The sequence below is a fragment of the Notechis scutatus genome, chromosome 1 (assembly GCF_049901735.1).
Source record: "Notechis scutatus isolate UNSWTSFEM ecotype Mainland chromosome 1, rNotScu1.2, whole genome shotgun sequence".
Taxonomy (NCBI): Eukaryota; Metazoa; Chordata; class Lepidosauria; order Squamata; family Elapidae; genus Notechis; species Notechis scutatus.
The window spans coordinates 335,358,597-335,379,034 of NC_142009.1; the positions used below are offsets into that span (position 1 = coordinate 335,358,597).

Below are 20,438 nucleotides of genomic sequence, written 5' to 3' on the forward strand. Positions count from 1 at the left end.
CTGGTAACTTAACCGTTAGACCAAGCTGGTCCCACCTGAAAATGGTGTTTTTTCCCCCCCAATCACTGCAGCTGATCGATTTATAATTGAGAGCAGGCGGTGAATGCCAAAATAATAAAACAACTTTGCCTGTTCGGTTTTCATTGATTCTTTTGGATGCCCTGAATGTAAAATATTGATTTTGTCTCAGAGATTGAGCTGTCCAAGACGGTGCACTATATTCTGGCTCTTCTGGTTAAGACAGCCTTATATCCAAGTTCATGGTTGATTAAAAATTCAGGATTGGTCGATCAAAATTACGTAGGGTCACTGCACACTCTGCCCCTTTCGGACATGTATGTGGTGTCAATGTTACCATGGTAACTGAAGGAAAAAAAAACCCCATCCCTCCTCCTTTCACCATTTCCTTCCTCCTTTCTTTACCCCCTTTCCTTTCTTCCTCTTTTTCCATTTCCTCCTTCTTTCTCCTTTCCTCCCTTTTTAAATTTTCTTCCTCTTTTAATCTTTTTTTTTCCTTTTCTCCTTACTTGGCTCCTGCTTCCCTCTTTCTTTCCTCCTTCCTTCCTCTCCCTTCCTCTTTTCATCCTCCACCATCCTTCCTTTTCTTCCTTCCTTCACTCCCACCCTTTCCCTCCTTCTCTCCTTCCTTTCTTTCCTTCTCTCCCTTCCTCCAATCCTTCCTCCCTCTCTCCCTTTCCTACTCCTTCCCTTCCTTCTCTCCCTCCTTCCCTCCCTTTCCTACTCCTTCCCTTCCTTCCTTCCTTCCTTCCCTCCCTCTCTTCCCCAAAAGAAGAGGTTATTTCCCTAGACTGCTTTTGGTCACTAACAAGGGTGGGATTCAATTTTTTTTAACAAAAGGTTCTGTGGGTGTGGCTAGGTGGGCGTGGCTAGGTGAGCATGGCCAGGTGACTGGGTGGCTGTGGCTTCTTTTTTTGCAGCATCCCCCCGCGCTCCGTTTTTGGACCTCCGGGGCCTTAGGGAATCCGCCTGGGGGAAGCAGTAAGACAGGGACGGGGATCCCGGCACAGCTGATCATCGGAACAGCCGATCGTCGGGATGGGAAAAGTAAAAGAAATACCTTAAGGAGTGACTGGGCAGGGGAGAATGCAGTCAGCGATGTCGGGGATGCGCACGATGTTGCGCATGCACAATAAGGACTGACTTGGCAGGGAGGGGAGGGTGGAGAGGGAAGGGACAGCCAGGGGCACGATTTGCCTGTCCTCCGAACTGCACAGAATCATAACAACCGGTTCTATAGAACCGGTCCAAACCGGTAGAATCCCACCCATCCCCCAGTCACTAATCAGCATTGCAAGACATCCACAGTTTTAAAAATTGAATTTATGATGGGGAAATGGAAAAGCACGGCCTGAAACCTGATTGCTGCCCCAGCCAACAAACTAGTTTGAGGGCGGAGCTGGCGTCGCGACGATACGGCATGCGATCTCGGAAGTCTGAGATCGCAGCCGATATCTTTGCCCCTGGACAATCCAAACGGATCTAAACCACCCCTTATTCAGCTTTTTCTAGACAAGGGTGAAGACCAGAAAATATTCCTTTATTGTGTTCCAGGAAACAATATCCACATGGGGTGGTCAACAGAGTCTGGCCAGGAAGGGCTGGTACCGTAGTTCAGGATTGACATGGTGGGGAAACAAATTAGTTTTCAGATGAATGGGGCTCTTTCATTAGACCAATTAAGTCTTCAGGAAAGTCCTCCATTTGGACAGGTAGTCCTCGATTTACAACAATTCATTTAATGACCATTACAACAGCACTGAAAAAAAATGACTTAACGACTGTTTTTCACACTTACAACCGTTGCAGCCTCCCCACTTTTCAAATAATTCAATTTATTTCAAACAAACCCACCAGGACCGTGCAATCTTCCCACCACTAACTGAATTCCAGATGTTAAGAAGAGAAAGCTGGAAATACTTCTGAATAAACCTGCTTGGAACAGGGGGCAAAGGACCCCTTTTCCAGAATAATGAAATAACGGAAGGGACCTTGGAGGTCCTCTAGTCAAACCACTCGCTCAAGCAGGAGACCCCATACCATGTCAGACAAATGGCTGTCCAATCTCTTCTTGAACACCTCCAGTGATGGAGCAGCCACAACTTCTGGAGGCAGATAGTTCCACAGATTAATTGTTCTGTCAGGAAATTTCTCTTTAATTCCAGGTTGCTCCTCTCTTTGTTTAATTTCCATCCATTATTTCTTGTCCTGCCTTCAGGGGCTTTGGAGAATAAATTGACTCCCTCTTCTTTGGGGCAGCCCCTCAAATATTGGAAGACCGCTATCATGTCACCCCGGTCCTCCTTTTTATCAGACTAGACATATTCAATTCCAGCAACCGTTCTTCATATGTTATAGCCTCCAGTCCCCTCATCATCTTTGTTGCTCTTCTCTGCACTCTTTCTAGAGACTCAACTTCTTTTGTATATCATTGTGACCAAATTGGATGCAATATTCCAAGTGTAAACCAGGGGTGGGATTCTACCAGTTCGCACCTATTCGCTAGAACCGATTGGTAACATTCTAAGCAGTTCGGAGAACCGGTTGTTAGAAGAAATTTTTACTGGCCTAATTTTGTAAGGAAGGCAGGAAGGAAACATTCTGGTGTTGCTTACAGAAACTGCCTCTCCGCTAACCGTTATTACATTCTTGGCAGCGCTAGACTTCCTATCTCAGGAACGTCTCTGGAGGTTTTTTTTCCCCCTCCTTTGCTGGTACTTTGCTTGTGTGGAGTGACCATTCAAAGTTACAATGGCACTGAAAAACGTGACTTATGACCATTTTTGGAACTTCCGGTTTGAGCTTCTTCAGCGACAGACCAAAACCTCATCTCTCTGAGGCTTCGATCCGTGCTCGCCGCTGGAGCACCCCGAGCTGGCTGGTTTCGGGGCTAAGGCACCCCGTAGAGGTGGTGAAGAGGGGGGAGACTGCCTGCAGGGTTGAGGAGAGCCGCATCTCTCCTCCCCAGCTGGCCATTACTCCCTTTCCCGAAGGCAGTTGTAGCGGTGGTCAGAAATGGCCACCACAAAGAAGAACTCGACCAGAAAAGAATGTGCAGGAGGAAGATAAGAAGAGAAAATTTTGGTTGACTGGGTCAAACAGCAAAAGCAACAAATAAGGTACCCTGGAATTTAAACTTAACAACATTGTTCCCAAAGAAGATTTTGAAGCTGCGAAGGAGAGAGAGAAGGGAAAGGATTAGGTTTTTTTTTCTTCCCTTCCTTATTGCTAAAAGACTTAAGCAAGAAATTGAAAAAAAAATCCACTTTGACATTAATAGGCATCTAAGCTGAAAATAAAAGTCAAAGGGATAATAAAGATTTCTGGACATTTAAAAGTTTTTAAAAGCAGGAAAGGAGAAAAAAAAAAAGAATAAAAGGGCAGGATCTGGAAAAATGGAGGAGACTGCCTGGAATTAAGAAATGGAACTGTAATTAAAAGGAACTTACAGTGAAATTTTAACAAGATTCCTCAAAGATACATTTTAATTGAAACTTGGTAACAAAATAATAGAACCCCAGGAAGAGAAAGTGGAAAAAAGAAGCAAGTAGAAACAGCCTTGGATTATTTGGATTATTTGGTGATTTTTGTTTTTTGCATCTAGATGACTAAAATTAACCAGGTGGTTGTTTAAAAGTTTTTAAAATGGTATCACTCTTAGAAGAACTGAAAACGGAACTTTAAAAATGGAAAGAAGATGCACAAGAAGGAGAAGTTCTTTTGGCTTCGTGTTTCAATTCTTAGAAATGGAGATCTGGAACTATGAGAAGCAACAAGAAACGCTTGCAGAACAAGAAGATTGGGACAAAGAAGAAGCCATCTTTAATGATCAAATAATTTTAAGTGGGGGAAAAAGAAAAGGGGGAAAGAGAGTGAAAGGTTTAAGACTAGAAAAAACAACCAAAAGAAGAACAATTTGAAAGATAAGTATAATATTAGAAAGCAACAGAAGAGGGATTACAGATGAGAGAGTTAGAAGTAGAGAGACGAGGGGGTAAAAAGGGGAGGGAGAAGAAGAGGGGGAAGAAGGCAAGGAAAAGAAGTTGTAAAAAACAGAAACAAGAAATGGAGAAACAGAGAAAAGATATAAGGATTGTAACCATAAGCTTGTTTAGAGATAATGGGTGAAAATTTAATTGCAAAAGGGATTCTGCAAAGGTACATAAGATAGCATTGTTATATTACAAATAGAAATAATTTTAGAAAATATGATGATGGATAAAATATTTACTGTAATGTAGTGGGATGTTTGTTAATAAATAAATGAATTAAAATGATTGAGAGAATTAAAAGGGAACATTTTTAATTATTAGTAATGATTTATAAAAATATAAGTGAGAAATATGGAAAAAAAGAATTAACTATGGAAAGTTTATAAGTGTTCCCAAGGAAGTATGATATTTAATTGAAAAGAAATGTTAAAGATGTTAAGATTTTAATGCATATTAATGATAGAATTGAATTGGAATGGAATGTGTGTTTTATTTACATATATATATATTTTTTTTTTTTTTTTTGTTTTGTTTTTTTTTTTTTTTTTTTTTTTTTTTTTTTTTTTTTTTTTTTTTTTTTTTTTTTTTTTTTTTTTTTTTTTTTTTTTTTTTTTTTTTTTTTTTTTTTTTTTGGTTTTTGGGTGGTTTTGGTTTTTTGGGGTTTTTTGGGGGGGGGGGTTTTGTTTGTGGGGGGTTTGTGGGGTTTGTTGGGGGGGTTTTTTTTGGGGTTTTTTTTTTTTTAATTTTTTTTCTTTTTTTTTTTTTTTTTTTTTTTCCCTTTTTTTTTATTTTTTTTTTTTTTTTTTTTTTTTTTTTTTTTTTTTTTTTTTTTTTTATTTTTTTTTTTAAAAAAAAACAAAAATAATCATTTCTACTCATTTCTTTTTAAGATGTTTTGGTTTTTTTTTTTTTTTGTTTTTTTTTTTTTTTTTTTTTTTTGGGTTTTTTTTTTTTGTTTTTTTTTTTTTGGGGGTTTTTTTTTGTTTTTTTTTTTTTTTGTTTTTTTTGTTTTTTTTGTTTTTTTTTTTGTGTTTTTTTTGTTTTTTTTTTTTGTTTTTTTTTTTTTTTTTTTTTTTTTTTTTTTTTTTTTTTTTTTTTTTTTTTGGGTTTTTTTTTTTTTTTTTTTTTTTTTTTATATAGTCTCTATTTTAAGAATGTACCAAGCAGAACTCGATTTGAAGTTATGTATTATATTGAATGGTATAATCTTAAAGGTATACATTGAAGCTTAAATAAGAGTTTGAATGGATAAAATTAAAGGATATAAAGGTGTCATACTCTAATTGGTTACTACAGGGAAAAATTTGCTTAATAAGAAAAGTTAATGTGAAATTGAAACAGGACAGACAAAAGTATAAATATAATGCTTTGAATTGAGATGAGATAATTAAAACAAAGTTGAGAAAATTAAAAGAGGGGGAAAACCATGTAGAAAATATAAAATGGTAATAAGATATGGAATTGAATATAAAAATGAGCATGAAATTGAGTTTTGTGTCTGTATGAAGTGATAACCTGGGACCATGCTATTTTCAAAACAGATGTTTTATTTGTATTTCGTTTTTGTGAAAACCCAAATAAAATTTTCACAAAAAAAGTGACTTATGACCATTTTTCACACTTACGACTGTTGCAGCATCCTCACAGTCATGAGAGGCCAGACGAGGAGATGCATGCCTCGATGTGAGTTATATTGAGATGGCCACGCCCAGCCAATAACATGACCACCAAGCCATGTCCACCCAGTCACATAACCACCAAGCCATGCCCACCAACTAAGCCACGCCCACAGAACCGGTTGTTAAAAAATTTGAATCCCACCCCTGGTATAAACCAGGTCTTAGAGGCTTGCGGACTAGTATTTGAGACCGGTTAGGTTAAGGTTAAATCATGATTGGGGGTGTAAATGAATCCTATATTAGTCCTAAAATTAATCCTTGGTGGCGCAGTGGTTAAAGGGCAGTACTGCAGGCTATTTCTGCTGCCTGCCGGCTGCCTGCAATTTGGCAGTTCGAATCTCATCAGGCTCAAGGTTGACTCAGCCTTCTGTCCTTCTGAGGTGGGTCAAATGAGGACCCAAAATTGTTGGGGGCAACAGGCTGGCTCTGTAAACCTTAGAGAGGGCTGCAAAGCACTATGAAGCGGTATATAAGTCTAAGTGCTATGGCTATATTGGCAGCTTTGCTTCTCCGTTTCAGTCTAGTGATTTCCATTGTCACTTGACTTTCTCCTGATTGTGTGTCACACAACTCTGCTTCACATGAGATTTATTTTTCCTATAAGTGCACAGAAAGCGTGTTGGTGCCTTATCCTGGATTTGCAGTTGTGGTTGGGTAGACAAAGGCTTAATTTTGCAGGAATAATGTGAAGTTCATCCATCCAAGAATATTTGAAAGGGTCCTTTAGATGATTTTTGAGACCCACTTCCTCCTACTTCCTCAAAGTTTGGAAGCAGAATTGTGTTTGTTTGTTTTTTATCTCCTTCATTGTCTGTCTTGCTACCTGCCCAAAATTATGAGGTTTTTTTTTCTCTCCCTCCCCCACTGTTGCTGATCTCTTTTCTCAAGATCCAGGTTAGCCTTAACAGAATAACAAAATTGGAAGGGACCTTGGAGGTCTTCTAGTCCAACCCCCTGCTCAAGCAGGAAACCCTATCGCATTTCAGACAAATGGCTGTCCAGTCTCTTCTTAAAACTTTCCAGTGTTGGAGCATCCACAACTTCTGGTGGCAAGTCGTTCCACTGGTTCATTGTTTCCTGGATCTGAGTCTTATCAATTATTTCTTCATGCCGCTGTTGGAAACTTTCCCCAAATCCCCTCTTAACTTTTTTATTTTCTGTAGGATGTGCAGCGGCTGTGACATCACAGCAGCGCAGCCAATGGCTATGAAAGAAAGTCACGTCAGGGATCAGTTTTCTCATCTGATCCACTCAGAGTGCTCTTCCCGTAAAACGGGACCAAGAGAACAGATGCAGAGGGAATCATCGTCCAGAGGTAGATTTGGTTGGTGGGGCTCAGCTGGTTCCTCTCTTCCTTGACACCGCGTAGATTCTTTAACCAAAATGTCCGCCGTCTTTTAATTCTCCATCTTGGCCCATCGTTCCTGAAGTTTGCGTTTCAGCTCCTCATCTATCTCTGCAAAAGAGAAATGGCACATCAGCAACACACACCCCCAGAGCCAGGGGTTGGGTGGGTTGATATTGGTTCGCACCGGTTTGGGCGAACCGGGTGTTAATTTTACATCCAGTTTGTTGAACCGGGAGTCCCAATGACTGGCTGGCCCCGCGCACCCCTCCCCTCCCAGGAGTCTCCGCGTGGCCCGTTTTGGATCCCAAGTTAAATGCAGAACTTGCGCAGAGGCTCAGGGCGGGCAAAAAAACGGGCCTCCCAGAGGCTCTGGAATCGGGAGTCTGTCTTCACGCTCCTGGAGGCTCAAGGGAAGCCTCCAGAGTCTGGGGAAGGTGAAAACGGCCCCCTCTGCCACGGTGCAGGAGGCTGACTAGGCCACACCCACCCAGCAACCAGGCAGAGAACCCATTGCTAAATTTTCTGAAACCCACCCCTGCCCAGAGCCTGCCTGCAGAATTAAAAACAAAACCCTGATTTGGAAATTAATTTAACGACCGCTCGTCTTGCAACCGCCCAAAGTTACGACAGCCACAAAACGGGTTTTACACACCCTGTAAAGCACTCCAGGTTGCTGTACACCGTCCTGCCACCTCCCCTGCGGTCACCTGACCACCAACTGAATTACCTTTAGCAGGTTGCACCCAGGGGCGGGATTCAAACATCCCAGCAACCAGTTCTCCGCTTGGTTGCTTGGTGGGTGTGGTCCTGGTGGGTGTGGCTTACTCGTTTTCACCCTTCCCCAGGGTCCGGAGGCTTCCCATGAGCCTCCGGGAGGGCGAAAATGGCCTCCCCGGAAGCCAGAAACAGGCTCATTTCCAGACTTCCAGGAGGCCCATATTTCCCCCTCCCGGAGCCATTGAGTGGACCCTGCACTTACCTGCATCCAAAATGGACCACGTGGAGACTCCTGGGGGGGGAGGGGGAGGGGAGCGGTGGGCGAGGCCAGCCAGCAGTTGCAACTACCGGTTCGGGCAAACCAGATGTAAATTTAACATCTGCTTTGCCCAAACCGGTCCAAACTGGTAGAATCCCACCTCTGGTTGTACCGTTCCACAGTTACATGACTACAATTTGCTAGTAAAAAAAAATGCCTGCAGTTAGTTTCCGACTTACGACCGTTCATTTGCTCAAGGTTCAAAGTTACAAGGCCACTGAAAAAAGTGACTTACAAGCGCTTTTCATGCTTTCATATTTATGATGGTCACAGCATCCCGGAGTCAGGCAATCGCCCATTTGCAACCTTCTGACCAGCCAAGTCGACAAGGAAGCTAGATTCACTGAAGAACCCTGCTATTCCAGGGGTGGGATTCAAATTTTTTAACAACCGGTTTCTGTGGGCGTGGCTTAGGTGGTGGGTGTGGCTTGGTGGTCATGTGACTGGGTGGACATGGCTTGGTGGTCATGTTACTGGCTGGGCATGGCCGTCTCAATATCACTCACATCGAGGCACGCATCTCCTCGTCCGGCCTCTCATGACTGTGGGGATGCTGCAACAGTCGTAAGTGTGAAAAATGGTCATAAGTCACTTTTTTCAGTGCCATTGTAACTTTGGATGGTCATTCCACACAAGCAAAGTACCAGCAAAGGAGGGGGAAAAAACTCCAGAGAGGTTCCTGAGACAGGAAGTCTCGTCCTGCCAAGAATGTAATAAGGGTTAACGGAGAGGCAGTTTCTGTAAGCAACACCAGAATGTTTCCTTCCTGCCTTCCTTACAGGATTAGGCCAGTAATTTCTTCTAACAACCGGTTCTCCGAACTGCTTAGAGTGTTAACAACCGGTTCTAGCGAATAGGTGCGAACTGGTAGAATCCCACCCTTGCATTATTCACTGAAAAAATGTCATACTTAAGGACAGAAAATTTGGGCTCAATTGTGGTCATAAGTCGAGGACTACCGGTGATTAATGACATATTGATGGAATCCCATAGGTGGATTTATATACCATAAATTAACTTACCCGTTAAATTATCTTGCCAATAAATTAACCAGTTAAATTAACTTACTGTTTCTGAACCACAAAGTCTTCTCTTTGGTGGAGGGTATACCAGGTCCAAGGGAAGAATTACTCTCAAGTAGGCTGCCTTAAAGAGATTAAGGAAAGCACATGTTGAGATGTTGAGATTCTAGAAGGAGTGTAGAGAAGAGCAACAAGGATGATGAGGGGACTGGAGGCTAAAACATATAAAGAAGGGCTGCTGAAATTGGCTACGTCTAGTCTAATTAAAAGAAGGACTAGGGGTGACATGATAGCAGCCTTCCAACATTTGAGGGGCTGCCCCAAAGAAGAGGGAGTCAAGCTATTCTCCAAAGCACCTGAAGGCAGGACAAGAAGCAATTAGGATGGAAGGTCATTAAAGAGAGAAGCAACCTAGAATTAAGGAGAGATTTCCTGACAGACCAATTAACCAGTGGAACAACTTGCAACCAGAAGTTGTGGGTGCTTGATCACTGGAAATTTTTAAGAAAAGACTGGACAACCATTTGTCTGACATGGTATATACCAGTGATCCCCAACCTTTTACGCGCGGCCAGGTATCCCCAACCTTTTTATGGCGCGGCCCGGTACCGACATCAGCTGGGTGCCGCCATCTTGTTTGATGAAAAAGTGCTTCCGGTGAGCTCACTGGAAGCACTTTTCATCAAAACAATGGCGGCGCGCTCTCGGTGAGCTTTTCCGGGTAGAAATGGCTTTCTACCCAGAAAAGCTCACGGGCGCTGAAGCGCCGCCATCTTGTTTTGATGAAAAAGTGCTTCCGGTGAGCTTTCTACCCAGAAAAGCTCACCGGAAGCACTTTTTCATCAAAACAAGATGGCGGCGCCTTAAAGCCAGCGACCCGGTAGGACTTGTTCCACGGACGGTACCGGTCCACGGACCGGTGGTTGGGGACCCCTGGTATATACTACAGGGTTTCCTGCTTGAGCAGGGAGTTGGACTAGAAGACCTCCAAGGTCCCTTCCAGCTGTATTATTCTATTCTATTCTATTCTATTCTATTCTATTCTATTCTATTCTATTCTATTCTATTCTCTATTCATTCCAATATTCTATTCTATTCTATTCTATTCTATTCTATTCTTATTCTCTATTCATTCCAATATTCTGTTCTGTTCTATTCTATTCTAATTCTATTTTATTCTCTATTCATTCCAATATTCTATTCTATTCTATTCTATTCTATTCTATTCTATTCTATTCTATTCTAATTCTATTCTCTATTCATTCCAATATTCTATTCTATTCTATTCTCTATTCATTCCAATATTCTATTCTATTCTATTCTATTCTATTCTATTCTATTTTTCTAATTTTCTATTTTAATATTCTATTCTAATTTTCTATTCTATTTTTTCTAATTTTCTATTCTATTCTAATTTTCTGTTCTATTCTATTCTATTTTCTATTCTATTCTTCTAATGTTCTATTTTATTCAATTCTATTTTAATATTCTATCCTATCCTATCCTATCTTATAACTTTGAACAGTCACTAAAATGAACTGTTGTAAGTCAAGGACTGACTGTATCTCCCAATTCCAACTGCCTACGAGACCAGGGACCGAGATTTGCCCAAGTCCCCCTTCAGCCTCAAAAGAGATGCTGCCCACTGGCCCATCACCTGCCCTTAGCACGTAACAGCCAACGCTCCTTTTTAAATTGGCAGAATCATGAGGATAGAATCCCTTATTTTTATTTTTAGAAAAAGAGATCAGGATTCACTGCTTGAGGCCTTTTGGGTACAGTCCCCTGAGCGTCGTCCTGTGAACTGAACACATCTGGAGAGAGCAAACCAGCTTCTTGCTTTTGTTGCTGGATGACAACGAGTGTTTCGACCCAAGGACACAAGTCCTCCAAACCATACCTGGCTTTGGGGGCTTCTTTGGGGGCTTGGGAGGTACACGAACAGGTGGGGGCGGCCCTTCCCACCTTGCTGCCTGGTCCCCAGGTTGATCCCACGCTGCACCTGTCCCAGGTGGAAAGGTGGGAAAAACACACCTCATTTCTCACAGCAAAAGATTTTCACTTAAAAAAAACACAACAACAACAGTACAGGTAGTCCTCATGTCAGGATTCTGGCAGTTACCCCAATTAAATCATGAGTCTCGAGCCCCACTCCCAAAACTTCTTTCTTTTATTAAAAAGTTACCATGCCGGTGTTTGCCTGGGCGTAGACGACTCTGAGACACGTAATTCACTGTCACCCTTGATCCTGCTTTTCTTCCCCACCCGGGGGTGAGATTCAAATTTTTAACAACAGGTTCTGTGGGCGTGGCTTAGGTGGTGGGCGTGGCTTGGTGGTCATGTGACTGGGTGGGTGTGGCTTAGTGGTCATCTTATTGGCTGGGTGTGGCCCACTCAATATCACTCACATCGAGGCACGCATCTCCTCGCCTGGCTTCTCGTGACTGTGGGGATGCTGCAACAGTCATAAGTGTGAAAAATGGTCATAAGTCACTTTTTTCAGTGCCATGGTAACTTTGAATGGTCACTCCACACAGCAAAGTACCAGCAAAGGAGGGGGGAAAAAACTCCAGAGACGTTCCAGAGACAGGAAGTCTAGTCCTGCCAAGAATGTAATAAGGGTTAACGGAGAGGCAATTTCCGTAAGCAACACCAGAATGTTTCCTTCCTGCCTTCCTTACAGGATTAGGCCAATAATTTCTTCTAACAACCGGTTCTCAGAATTGCTTAGAATGTTAACAACCGGTTCTAGCAAAGAGGTGCAAACTGGTAGAATCCCACTCCTGCCCCCACCCCTCCGGGTGTATCATCCAACAAAACACGTCCATAGGCAAGAGTCATCAATCATGCTCTCCAATTAGATTTTTGCTCAGCAGAAGCTTCAATCCTCTAATCAGTCTTTGAAGAAAATATGAATGGAATGTACTTTCGATTCCACACTGTCTCCTGCTCTTTGAAACTCCCCCCCACCTTTCTGTTGACAACTATAAAATGTGTATACAAAATGTTTTATGAGTTGATATCCGGCACTTGCCTGGGTGGGTGTAGCTGACTCTGAGACACATGATTCCTTGTCACCCTTGACCCTGGTTTTCCTCCCATCCCCTGCGTGAATCATTTTGACCTTTTCCACACCCCTTGCAAACATTGGTGTTCTAAAACCGCTCTCTCTTCTAGCCTGGCCTACCTATTGTCAGCGTTCCAACTAAAACAATTCCAACGCAATAAACTTCGAGACAGGCGTTTCCTCAAAGTACCATTTTATTAGCGTTGTTGTCATATTGGCACATCTGGGAAAACCCGAATCTGAGAGTTCTGGGTTTTCCCTTCCCAAAAGAAAAATCAAAGATCCATCCCCTGCGTCCATCAGTCCATCACATGGCCCAATCACCAGTCCTGCCAACTGATTATATATATAAAAGCGAAATGCCCCTCACACATCATCACAAAATGCAAAACACAAGCAGAGGAGAGGAGGTTCAGTTTCAGAGCACCAAGCAGCTTTAAGTACAGAACAGTTGAGCTAAGCCACGCCTAGGCTCCTTGCTGCTTTCCTTGCTCACACAGCAAATACTGTTTCCATTTCCAAACAGCCCTCAACTCTCTCACGCACTGACAGGACACTAGCCAGATGAATACTGATGGATGCTGGTAGGCAGAGGCACAATTCTCCCTCACCTTATTTTCCTCCCCAAAAACTAATCCCGACCACATAGTTTTGTAGCGAAGCACGGGTATCCAGGTAGTAGATTATAGATTAACAGAGTTGGAATGGACCTTGTAGGTCATCTAGTCCAACCCCGCCCCTGCCCAAGCAGGAGACCCTACACCAGTGGTCCCCAACCTTTTTTGTACCAGGGACCAGTTTCAAGCACAAACACTTTTTCAAGGACCGGGGGGGAGAATCCGAGTTTGGTGGTTTTGCTTGCAGGCGTTTCATTACCTGACTAGGTAACATCTGATGTTGTTACCTAGTCGGGTAATCAAAACGCTGCCAACAAACCACCAAGTTCAGGGCGCCTCAGCCCTGCCTCCCTCAGCCCCATCCCTCAGGTGTCTCCCTCCCTCCCTCAGGTGTCTGCCTCGCCTTCCTCTCTCAGTCGCTCTCTCGCTGCTCCACCAGCCCAGGAAGAAACTGCTTCAAAGAAGCCGGGGTGGTGGTGGCTTTTCCTGTCGCCGCAGCTCCTCCGAGCGCCCGTTTACCCCCACCCGCCCGCCGCGCGCGATTCAATCCAGTGCTCCGTTCTGCCTGCCTGCCTGCCTTCTTCGTTTGAACAGCTTCGACTGATAAAAATAGGCGAATAGTTATTATTCTCACCAGAAACGAAGAAGGCAGGCAGGCAGGCAGGACGGAGCACTGGGTTGAAGCGCGGGCGGGCGGGTGGGGGTGAACCGGCGCTTCGGAGGAGCTGCGGCGACAGGAAAAGCCACCACCCCCGGCTTCTTTTTTTTTTTTTTTTAATCAAGTTTTATTAATTTTTAAAACACACAAATTATCATTATTTATTACATGTTTAAACCTTTTTTCATTGTAAATTTAACAAGTCAGATAAATTATGATTCTGTTTTAAACCATTTCCATATAACATACCAAAACCTCTTATTCAATTTCTCTTTACTTCTCTTTACTCTTATTCAATATCATTATTATTATTTCATCTATTTCTTTCTGACTTAGTTACCATTATTCTCATTCTATATTTCTGTAAGTTTTTACTAATTCTCCCCCAAAAAAACATATACACACAACACACAAAACATAAAAAAATCTTTTTGGAAAGTAACTTGGACCCAGGTGTCTCTCTCTTCATGGACTTCAATTATATTCATGCTCATCTTACATATCATTACTTATTTTATTTACCATTCTAAATCTTCTATATTAACTTCTCCACATATTTCACCCTTCTTAATTCTATCTTAATTAATCATCTTAGTTTGAATCATTATATTTGTATCTTTTGTCCATTTTTATCATCCCTTTATCTCATTCCTTATAAAAAGGAAGAAAATAAGTTTCTCCTGAAATCATTAATCAGAGTATAATGCCTTTCTATCCCCCCTAAGTTAGTCAAATTAATCTTTAAAATAATATCCAATACCCAATCCGATTTTGCTTGGTACATTCTATCTAACTAATACATCCAAAATAATTAAGTACATAATTAGACAATAAATCCAAATATTAAAAAAGATACTATAATAAAAATTTTATAATAACATCAATACCATAATCTTATTAAACTCTTTAATTAAAACAGTATTCTAAACCTCCCCTATTATTAAATTTTAAAGCCAATCATTTTTAAACATTTTAACATTTTAATCTCTTATCAACTCTTAAACCATTACAATACTACCATCTCATCTTATGTACCTTGCAAAATCTTTTTTTTAAAAAAATTATACTTTATCCATTATCCATAAAAATTTCTTTTTTCCATTTAATTTCAAAACATTGTAGCTTTTCTCCACCTTTTCCCTTTCTTTCTTCTCCCAACAAACCTTTCTACCCCCTTCTTCTAACCTCTGCCTTACCGGCTTCCCTTCTCTGTCGTATTCCTTTTCCCTTTTGTTTACTATCATCATATTGGTTTTGCACCTTATTTTTCCCTTTCTTAAATGTTTTTTTAAATCTTAAGTCCTTTAGTTTTCTTCTTTTCTCTCTTCCTTCTTTCTTGATCAAATTCTGAGATTCATTAAAGATGGCTCCTTCCTTTCTTTCTTGTTCCTCTGCTGTCTTCATCTGCTGTAATGTTTGTTGATAGTTAATAAGCGCCATTTCTAGAAAAAGGAAAGCTTCTTCCACACCATCTTTACCATTTTTTTTTTGCTTGTTCATATTCTTTTCTTAGTTCCTCAACAGAAAGAGCCATTATAAATCTTTTCTTTTCTTTTCCCTTTCTTTCTTCTTACAACAACCAGAATATTCAAAAGAAAATAAAAAAAATAAAACAGTCCCAAAGTTATCAGTCAGTCCAAACCAAGGCAGAGTTCTCACTTTCTCCTTCTGGGGTAATATCAATCAAAGAGAAAGAAAGTCCAAATCTGTTTAAAATCTTATTGCAATATCTTCTAGTCTTCAAATCCTTAAGGCATCTGCTCCAACAAAGTCTTAGCATACAAATATTTTCTTTTAATCCTCTCTCTTCCCACTCATCGCTTAAAACCAATTTTCACCTAAAAAAATAGGTTTCTTAATATCCAGTTATTTATTCCGTGGGAAAAGAGGAAAGCTATCCTTTCAGCACCATCCAACAGCCGCTTTTTTTCCTCTTCTGGCAGGTATTATTCAGAAAGTCATACTTTTCAGGAATTTTATTAAATATGTCTTAGAGTCCTAGGAGCCAAGAAAAACTTTCTCCTCTCAAGCACTTTCTCCACTTCCTCCTGCGCATTCTTACCCGGCTGCCAGCTTCTTTGTGGCGGCCATTACGGACCGCCGCTGCACCGTCCTGGGAAAAGGGGTTCTGCCGGCCGGGGGGGTCTGCAATACCCCCAACCCCTTCTCCGGATCCCCTACCTTCAGCTGCCCCTGCAGGTGGCCTAGCTCCATACCCGTCTGGGTCGGAGCCCCAGAAGCGGCTAAGCGCGGCGGGGATCGCGCAGCTTGCAATCCCTGCCGCTCGCGAAGCCGACAAACCGGAAGCAGTTTCTTCCTGGGCTGGTGGAGCAGCGAGAGAAGCGACTGACAGAGGAACGAGGCGTGAGGAAACCCGAAGCTGCTGAGCCAGAGAGCAGGACAGGCTTCGGTTGCTTCCTCCCTCCCCTTCTCTCATTTGTGTCCTTGATCCCGATCCCAGCAGCATTCACGGAGCGAAGAAAGCCGCCATTTTTTTTTTTTTTTTTATTTGCGACCGGTACAGAGTGCTCCACGGACTGGTACCGGTCCGCGGCCCGGTGGTTGAGGACCCCTGCCCTGCACCATTTCTGACAAATGGCAGTCCAACTGGAGACATTCCTCTAGCCACTCCAATTCCAGGTGCAGGGTAACTTGTCCTTGACTCAGAAAAAGAATGTTATGTCTAAATTTCCACCTCACTATCAGATTTCCTCTCCCAAATTCCTCACTCCCTTTTAGTACTGATGATGTTACCTACTTGGGACGTGAAACGTCTGCAAGAAAACAAGCAAGCTCAGAGAGCAACATGGACCCCACAGCACTTTTCTTCTTCTTCCTCCTCCTCCTCCTCCTCCTCCTCCTCCTCCTCCTCCTCCTCCTCCTCCTCCTCCTCCTCCTCCTGTCAGGGCTGCTGTTCCGCTGGGGATTGTAACATCGCTCGCCATTCTCGACTCACCTTCTTCGTTCACGTACGTTGACTGCGGAGGGTCTTCCTCCTCGTAGACATGCGTGGGTTGGGGGACCGATGCCCGGCGCGGTGGTGGGATTGGAACGATCGGTGGCAGAGGAGGAGGCTGGGCCGGCCATGAATTTAGAGGTAAACTCTTTGGTTTCACGAGTTCGCCTGCAGGCAAATGGAGAGAGAGAGAGAGAGACATACAGGGGGATCCTTCGACTCATTTAGTGACCGTTCGAAGTGACAGGGGCCTTGAAACAAGTGACTTGCAACGACCACGTGTCACACTCTTTCCCCAACTCTGAGGGCCAGATATTCTTATCCTTCCCTTGCCGTGTCCCTTGGGAGGGTGTGTGATGCTACTGGTTCGTGGCGGTTCGGGCGAACCGGTAGCTAATTTTATCATTTTTAATTACCAGTTTGGCGAACTGGTAAATCCCACCCCCTCGCTGGCCCGCCCGCCCACCCTGCCCCTCCTCTCCCAGGAGTCCTCACACAGCCCGTTTTGGATGGCAAGTAAGTGCAGGGCCCACAGGGAGACTCGGGGAGGGTGAAAAATGGCCTCGCGGACGCTACGGAAGGCCAGAAATGGACCCGTTTCTGACCTCTGGGTGGTATTCAGCCGGTTCTGAAAAATTTGGTAGTGGAAATTTTGAGTAATTAATTGGAAGAACCGGCCAATCCCACCTCTGACTGGCCCCGCCAACCCCATCTATTCTCTGCCTCCCGTTGAGCCCCAGCTTATCGGCTGGGTCTTCTTTGCTTGCCCTGCCCAGGAGAACGGAGCTGTAAAGCAGGTTAAGTGGGGCGGGGAGGGAAGGAGGATTTGGCAGTATATCCTTCCCCTGCCACGCCCACCAAGCCACACCACGCCCACCAAGCCACGCCCATAGAACAGGTAGTAAAACCTTTTGAATCCCACCACTGCTCTGGAGGGCCTCCGGAGCCCGGGGGAAGGCCATTTTCACCCTCCCAGAGGCCTGAGAAAAGCCTCCGGAGTCTGGGGAGGGTGAAAAAAATAGGCCTCCTGTCGTGGTGCAGGAGGCCAATTAGGCCACGCCCACCTAGCAACCGGGCAGAGAATCAGTTGCTGAAATTTTTGAACCCCACTCGTGTGTGTGTGTGTGTGTGTGTGTGTGGAACTAGTCCTTGGCAAAAGAAGATTTTGTGGAAGGGTCAGAGCACTCGTGGGCCCATTTGAAGCAGGAAGGGAAACAGAAGCTGCCTTCTTCCATGATCCAGGTGCAAATTCGGCGTCCGAATTGAGCATCCAGAAAGTACCTTTCCCAGGTGGTTGGGGGTCCTCGGGTTCGAAGGGGGACCCCGAGATGCTCTGCTTGCTTTCCTGATCTGTCTCCACGACCTCTGCAAAGGGAAACGAGCCCCGGTAGAAAACAGGGGTGGTGCTTCTGGCTTCTGACAACATTTTGACTACAGATAATCCTCGACTTACAACCGTTCGTTTAATGACCGTTTGAAGTTAGAGAGACACTGAAAAAAAAGGACTCGGGGACTCATTGCAACATCCCTGGGGTCACATGATCAAAATTCAGGCGCTTGGCAAACTGACTCGCATTTACGACAGTTGCGGCATCCCACATTGTCCCCTTTGGCAAACTTCTGACAAGATTCGCTTAACAACGCTGGTTACGACCTTCACAATGGCAGTGATTCACTTAACAACGGTGGCTAGAAAAGTTAGTCAAAACGGGGCAAAACTCGCTTCACGGCGGTTCCCGGAAACCTCCCCGATTATCAGCTGGTGAACCCGCGAAGTCCACGGGGAAGCCGGATTCACTTCACGACCCCTGTGGGACTCACTTGAGCAATGGTGGTGATTCGCTTAACAACGGTGTCACGGAAGGTCGTAAAACGGGGCAAAGCAACTGCCTTGCTGAGACACAGAAATGCAGGGTTTCATTGGGGTTGTAAGTCGAGGATTACCCAATATTTCTCCCCCGCTTTCTCTCCACAGTGCCCCGAACAAATCTAGAGCTGGGCGAGGCCTACCCAGGGCCATGGCGTAGCTCTTCTCCACGCTGAGCGGCACGAGGGTCCCCTTGGTCTTGGTGATGAAGAAGTCAAGCACCGCCATGAGGGAGGAGCAGTAATTCTGGGAGGGGGAGAAAAGCGAGGAATGGAAGAGGGGGCCAAACCTGCCCTGGGTTGGGCTAAGAAAAACTCCAAACGCTACAGCGGAATTTCAAAAACGTTTGAAAACTCTCATCTGTTTTGAGCTACCGTGTGGGAGTTTGGATGGCCGGGGATGGTAGGAAGGAGGGAAGGAGGAACAGGGATGGAGGGAAAGGAAGGAGGGAGGGAGGAAAGGAAGGAAAGGAGGACAGAAATAGAGAAGGAAGGAAGGGTAAGGGATAGAGGGAAAGGAAGGAAAGAGAGAGGGGAGGGAGGAAGGAAGGAAAGGAGGACAGAAATAGAGAAGGAAGGAAGGGTAAGGGATAGAGGGAAAGGAAGGAAAGAGAGAGGGAGGGAGGAAAGGAAGGAAAGGAGGACAGAAATAGAGAAGGAAGGAAGGAAAGGGATAGAGGGAAAGGAAGGAAAGGGATAGAGGAAAGGAAGGAAAGAGGAGGGAGGGAGGGAGGAAAGGAAGGAAAGGAGGACAGAAATAGAGAAGGAAGGAAGGAAAGGGATAGAGGGAAAGGAAGGAAAGGAAGGAAAGAGAGGGAGGGGGAAAGGAAAGAAAGGAGGACAGAAATAGAGAAGGAAGGAAGGAAAGGGATAGAGGGAAAGGAAGGAAAGAGAGAGGGAGGGAGGAAAGGAAGGAAAGGAGGACAGAAATAGAGAGGAAGGAAGGAAGGAAAGGATAGAGGGAAAGGAAGGAAAGGAAGGAAAGAGAGAGAGAGGGAGGGGGGAAAGGAAAGAAAGGAGGACAGAAATAGAGAAGGAAGGAAGGAAAGGGATAGAGGGAAAGGAAGGAAAGAGAGAGGGAGGGAGGAAAGGAAGGAAAGGAGGACAGAAATAGAGAAGGAAGGAAGGAAAGGGATAGAGGGAAAGGAAGGAAAGAGAGAGGGAGGGAGGAAAGGAAGGAAAGGAGGACAGAAATAGAAGGAAGGGAAGGAAAGGGATAGAGGGAAAGGAAGGAAGAGAGGGAGGGAGGAAAGGAAGGAAAGGAGGACAGAAATAGAGAAGGAAGGAAGGAAGGAAAGGGTAGAGGAAAGGAAGGAAAGAGAGAGGGAGGGAGGAAAGGAAGGAAGAAGGAGGACAGAAATAGAGAAGGAAGGAAGGAAAGGGATAGAGGAAAAGGAAGGAAAGAGAGAGAGGGAGGGAGGAAAGGAAGGAAAGGAGGACAGAAATAGAGAAGGAAGGAAGGAAAGGGATAGAGGGAAGGAAGGAAAGAGAGAGGGAGGGGAGGAAAGGAAGGAAAGGAGGACAGAAATAGAGAAGGAAGGAAGGAAAGGGATAGAGGGAAAGGAAGGAAAGGGATAGAGGGAAAGGAAGGAAAGAGAGGGAGGGAGGGAGGAAAGGAAGGAAAGGAGGACAGAAATAGAGAAGGAAGGAAGGAAAGGGATAGAGGGAAAGGAAGGAAAGGGATAGAGGGAAAGGAAGGAAAGAGAGAGGGAGGGAGGAAGGAAGGAAAGGAGGACAGAAATAGAGAAGGAAGGAAGGAAAGGGATAGAGAAAGGAAGGAAAGAGAGAGGGAGGAAGGGAGGAAAGGAAGGAAGAGGATAGAAATAGAGAAGGAAGGAAGGAAAGGGATAGAGGAAAGGAAGGAAAGAGAGAGAGGGAGGGAGGGGAGGAAAGGAAGGAAAGGAGGACAGAAATAGAGAAGGAAGGAAGGAAGGGATAGAGGGAAAGGAAGGAAAAAGAGAGGGAGGGAGGGAGGAAAGGAAGGAAGAGGACAAATAGAGAAGGAAGGAAGGAAAGGGATAGAGGAAAGGAAGGAAAGAGAGAGGGAGGGAGGGAGGGAGGAAAGGAAGGAAAGGAGGACAGAAATAGAGAAGGAAGGAAGGAAAGGGATAGAGGGAAAGGAAGGAAAAAGAGAGGGAGGGAGGGAGGAAAGGAAGGAAGAGGACAGAAATAGAGAAGG

At 44.1% G+C, this 20,438-nt stretch overlaps 1 protein-coding gene across 1 annotated transcript in view; it reads right to left on the reverse strand.

Moving 5' to 3' along the window:
* Positions 1-6,262: 6,262 nt before the first annotated feature.
* The window catches only part of STAP2 (signal transducing adaptor family member 2), a 30,204-nt gene continuing 16,028 nt past the window's right edge, over positions 6,263-20,438 (reverse strand). The window contains exons 8-13 of the mRNA XM_087951834.1: positions 18,404-18,506; positions 17,675-17,758; positions 16,394-16,561; positions 10,996-11,097; positions 9,142-9,219; positions 6,263-7,145 (exon numbers count right to left, since the gene is read on the reverse strand). Coding sequence (XP_087807960.1) covers positions 7,087-7,145; positions 9,142-9,219; positions 10,996-11,097; positions 16,394-16,561; positions 17,675-17,758; positions 18,404-18,506 — 594 coding nt within the window. The 3' untranslated portion in view covers positions 6,263-7,086. The remainder of the gene's footprint in view (positions 7,146-9,141; positions 9,220-10,995; positions 11,098-16,393; positions 16,562-17,674; positions 17,759-18,403; positions 18,507-20,438) is intronic.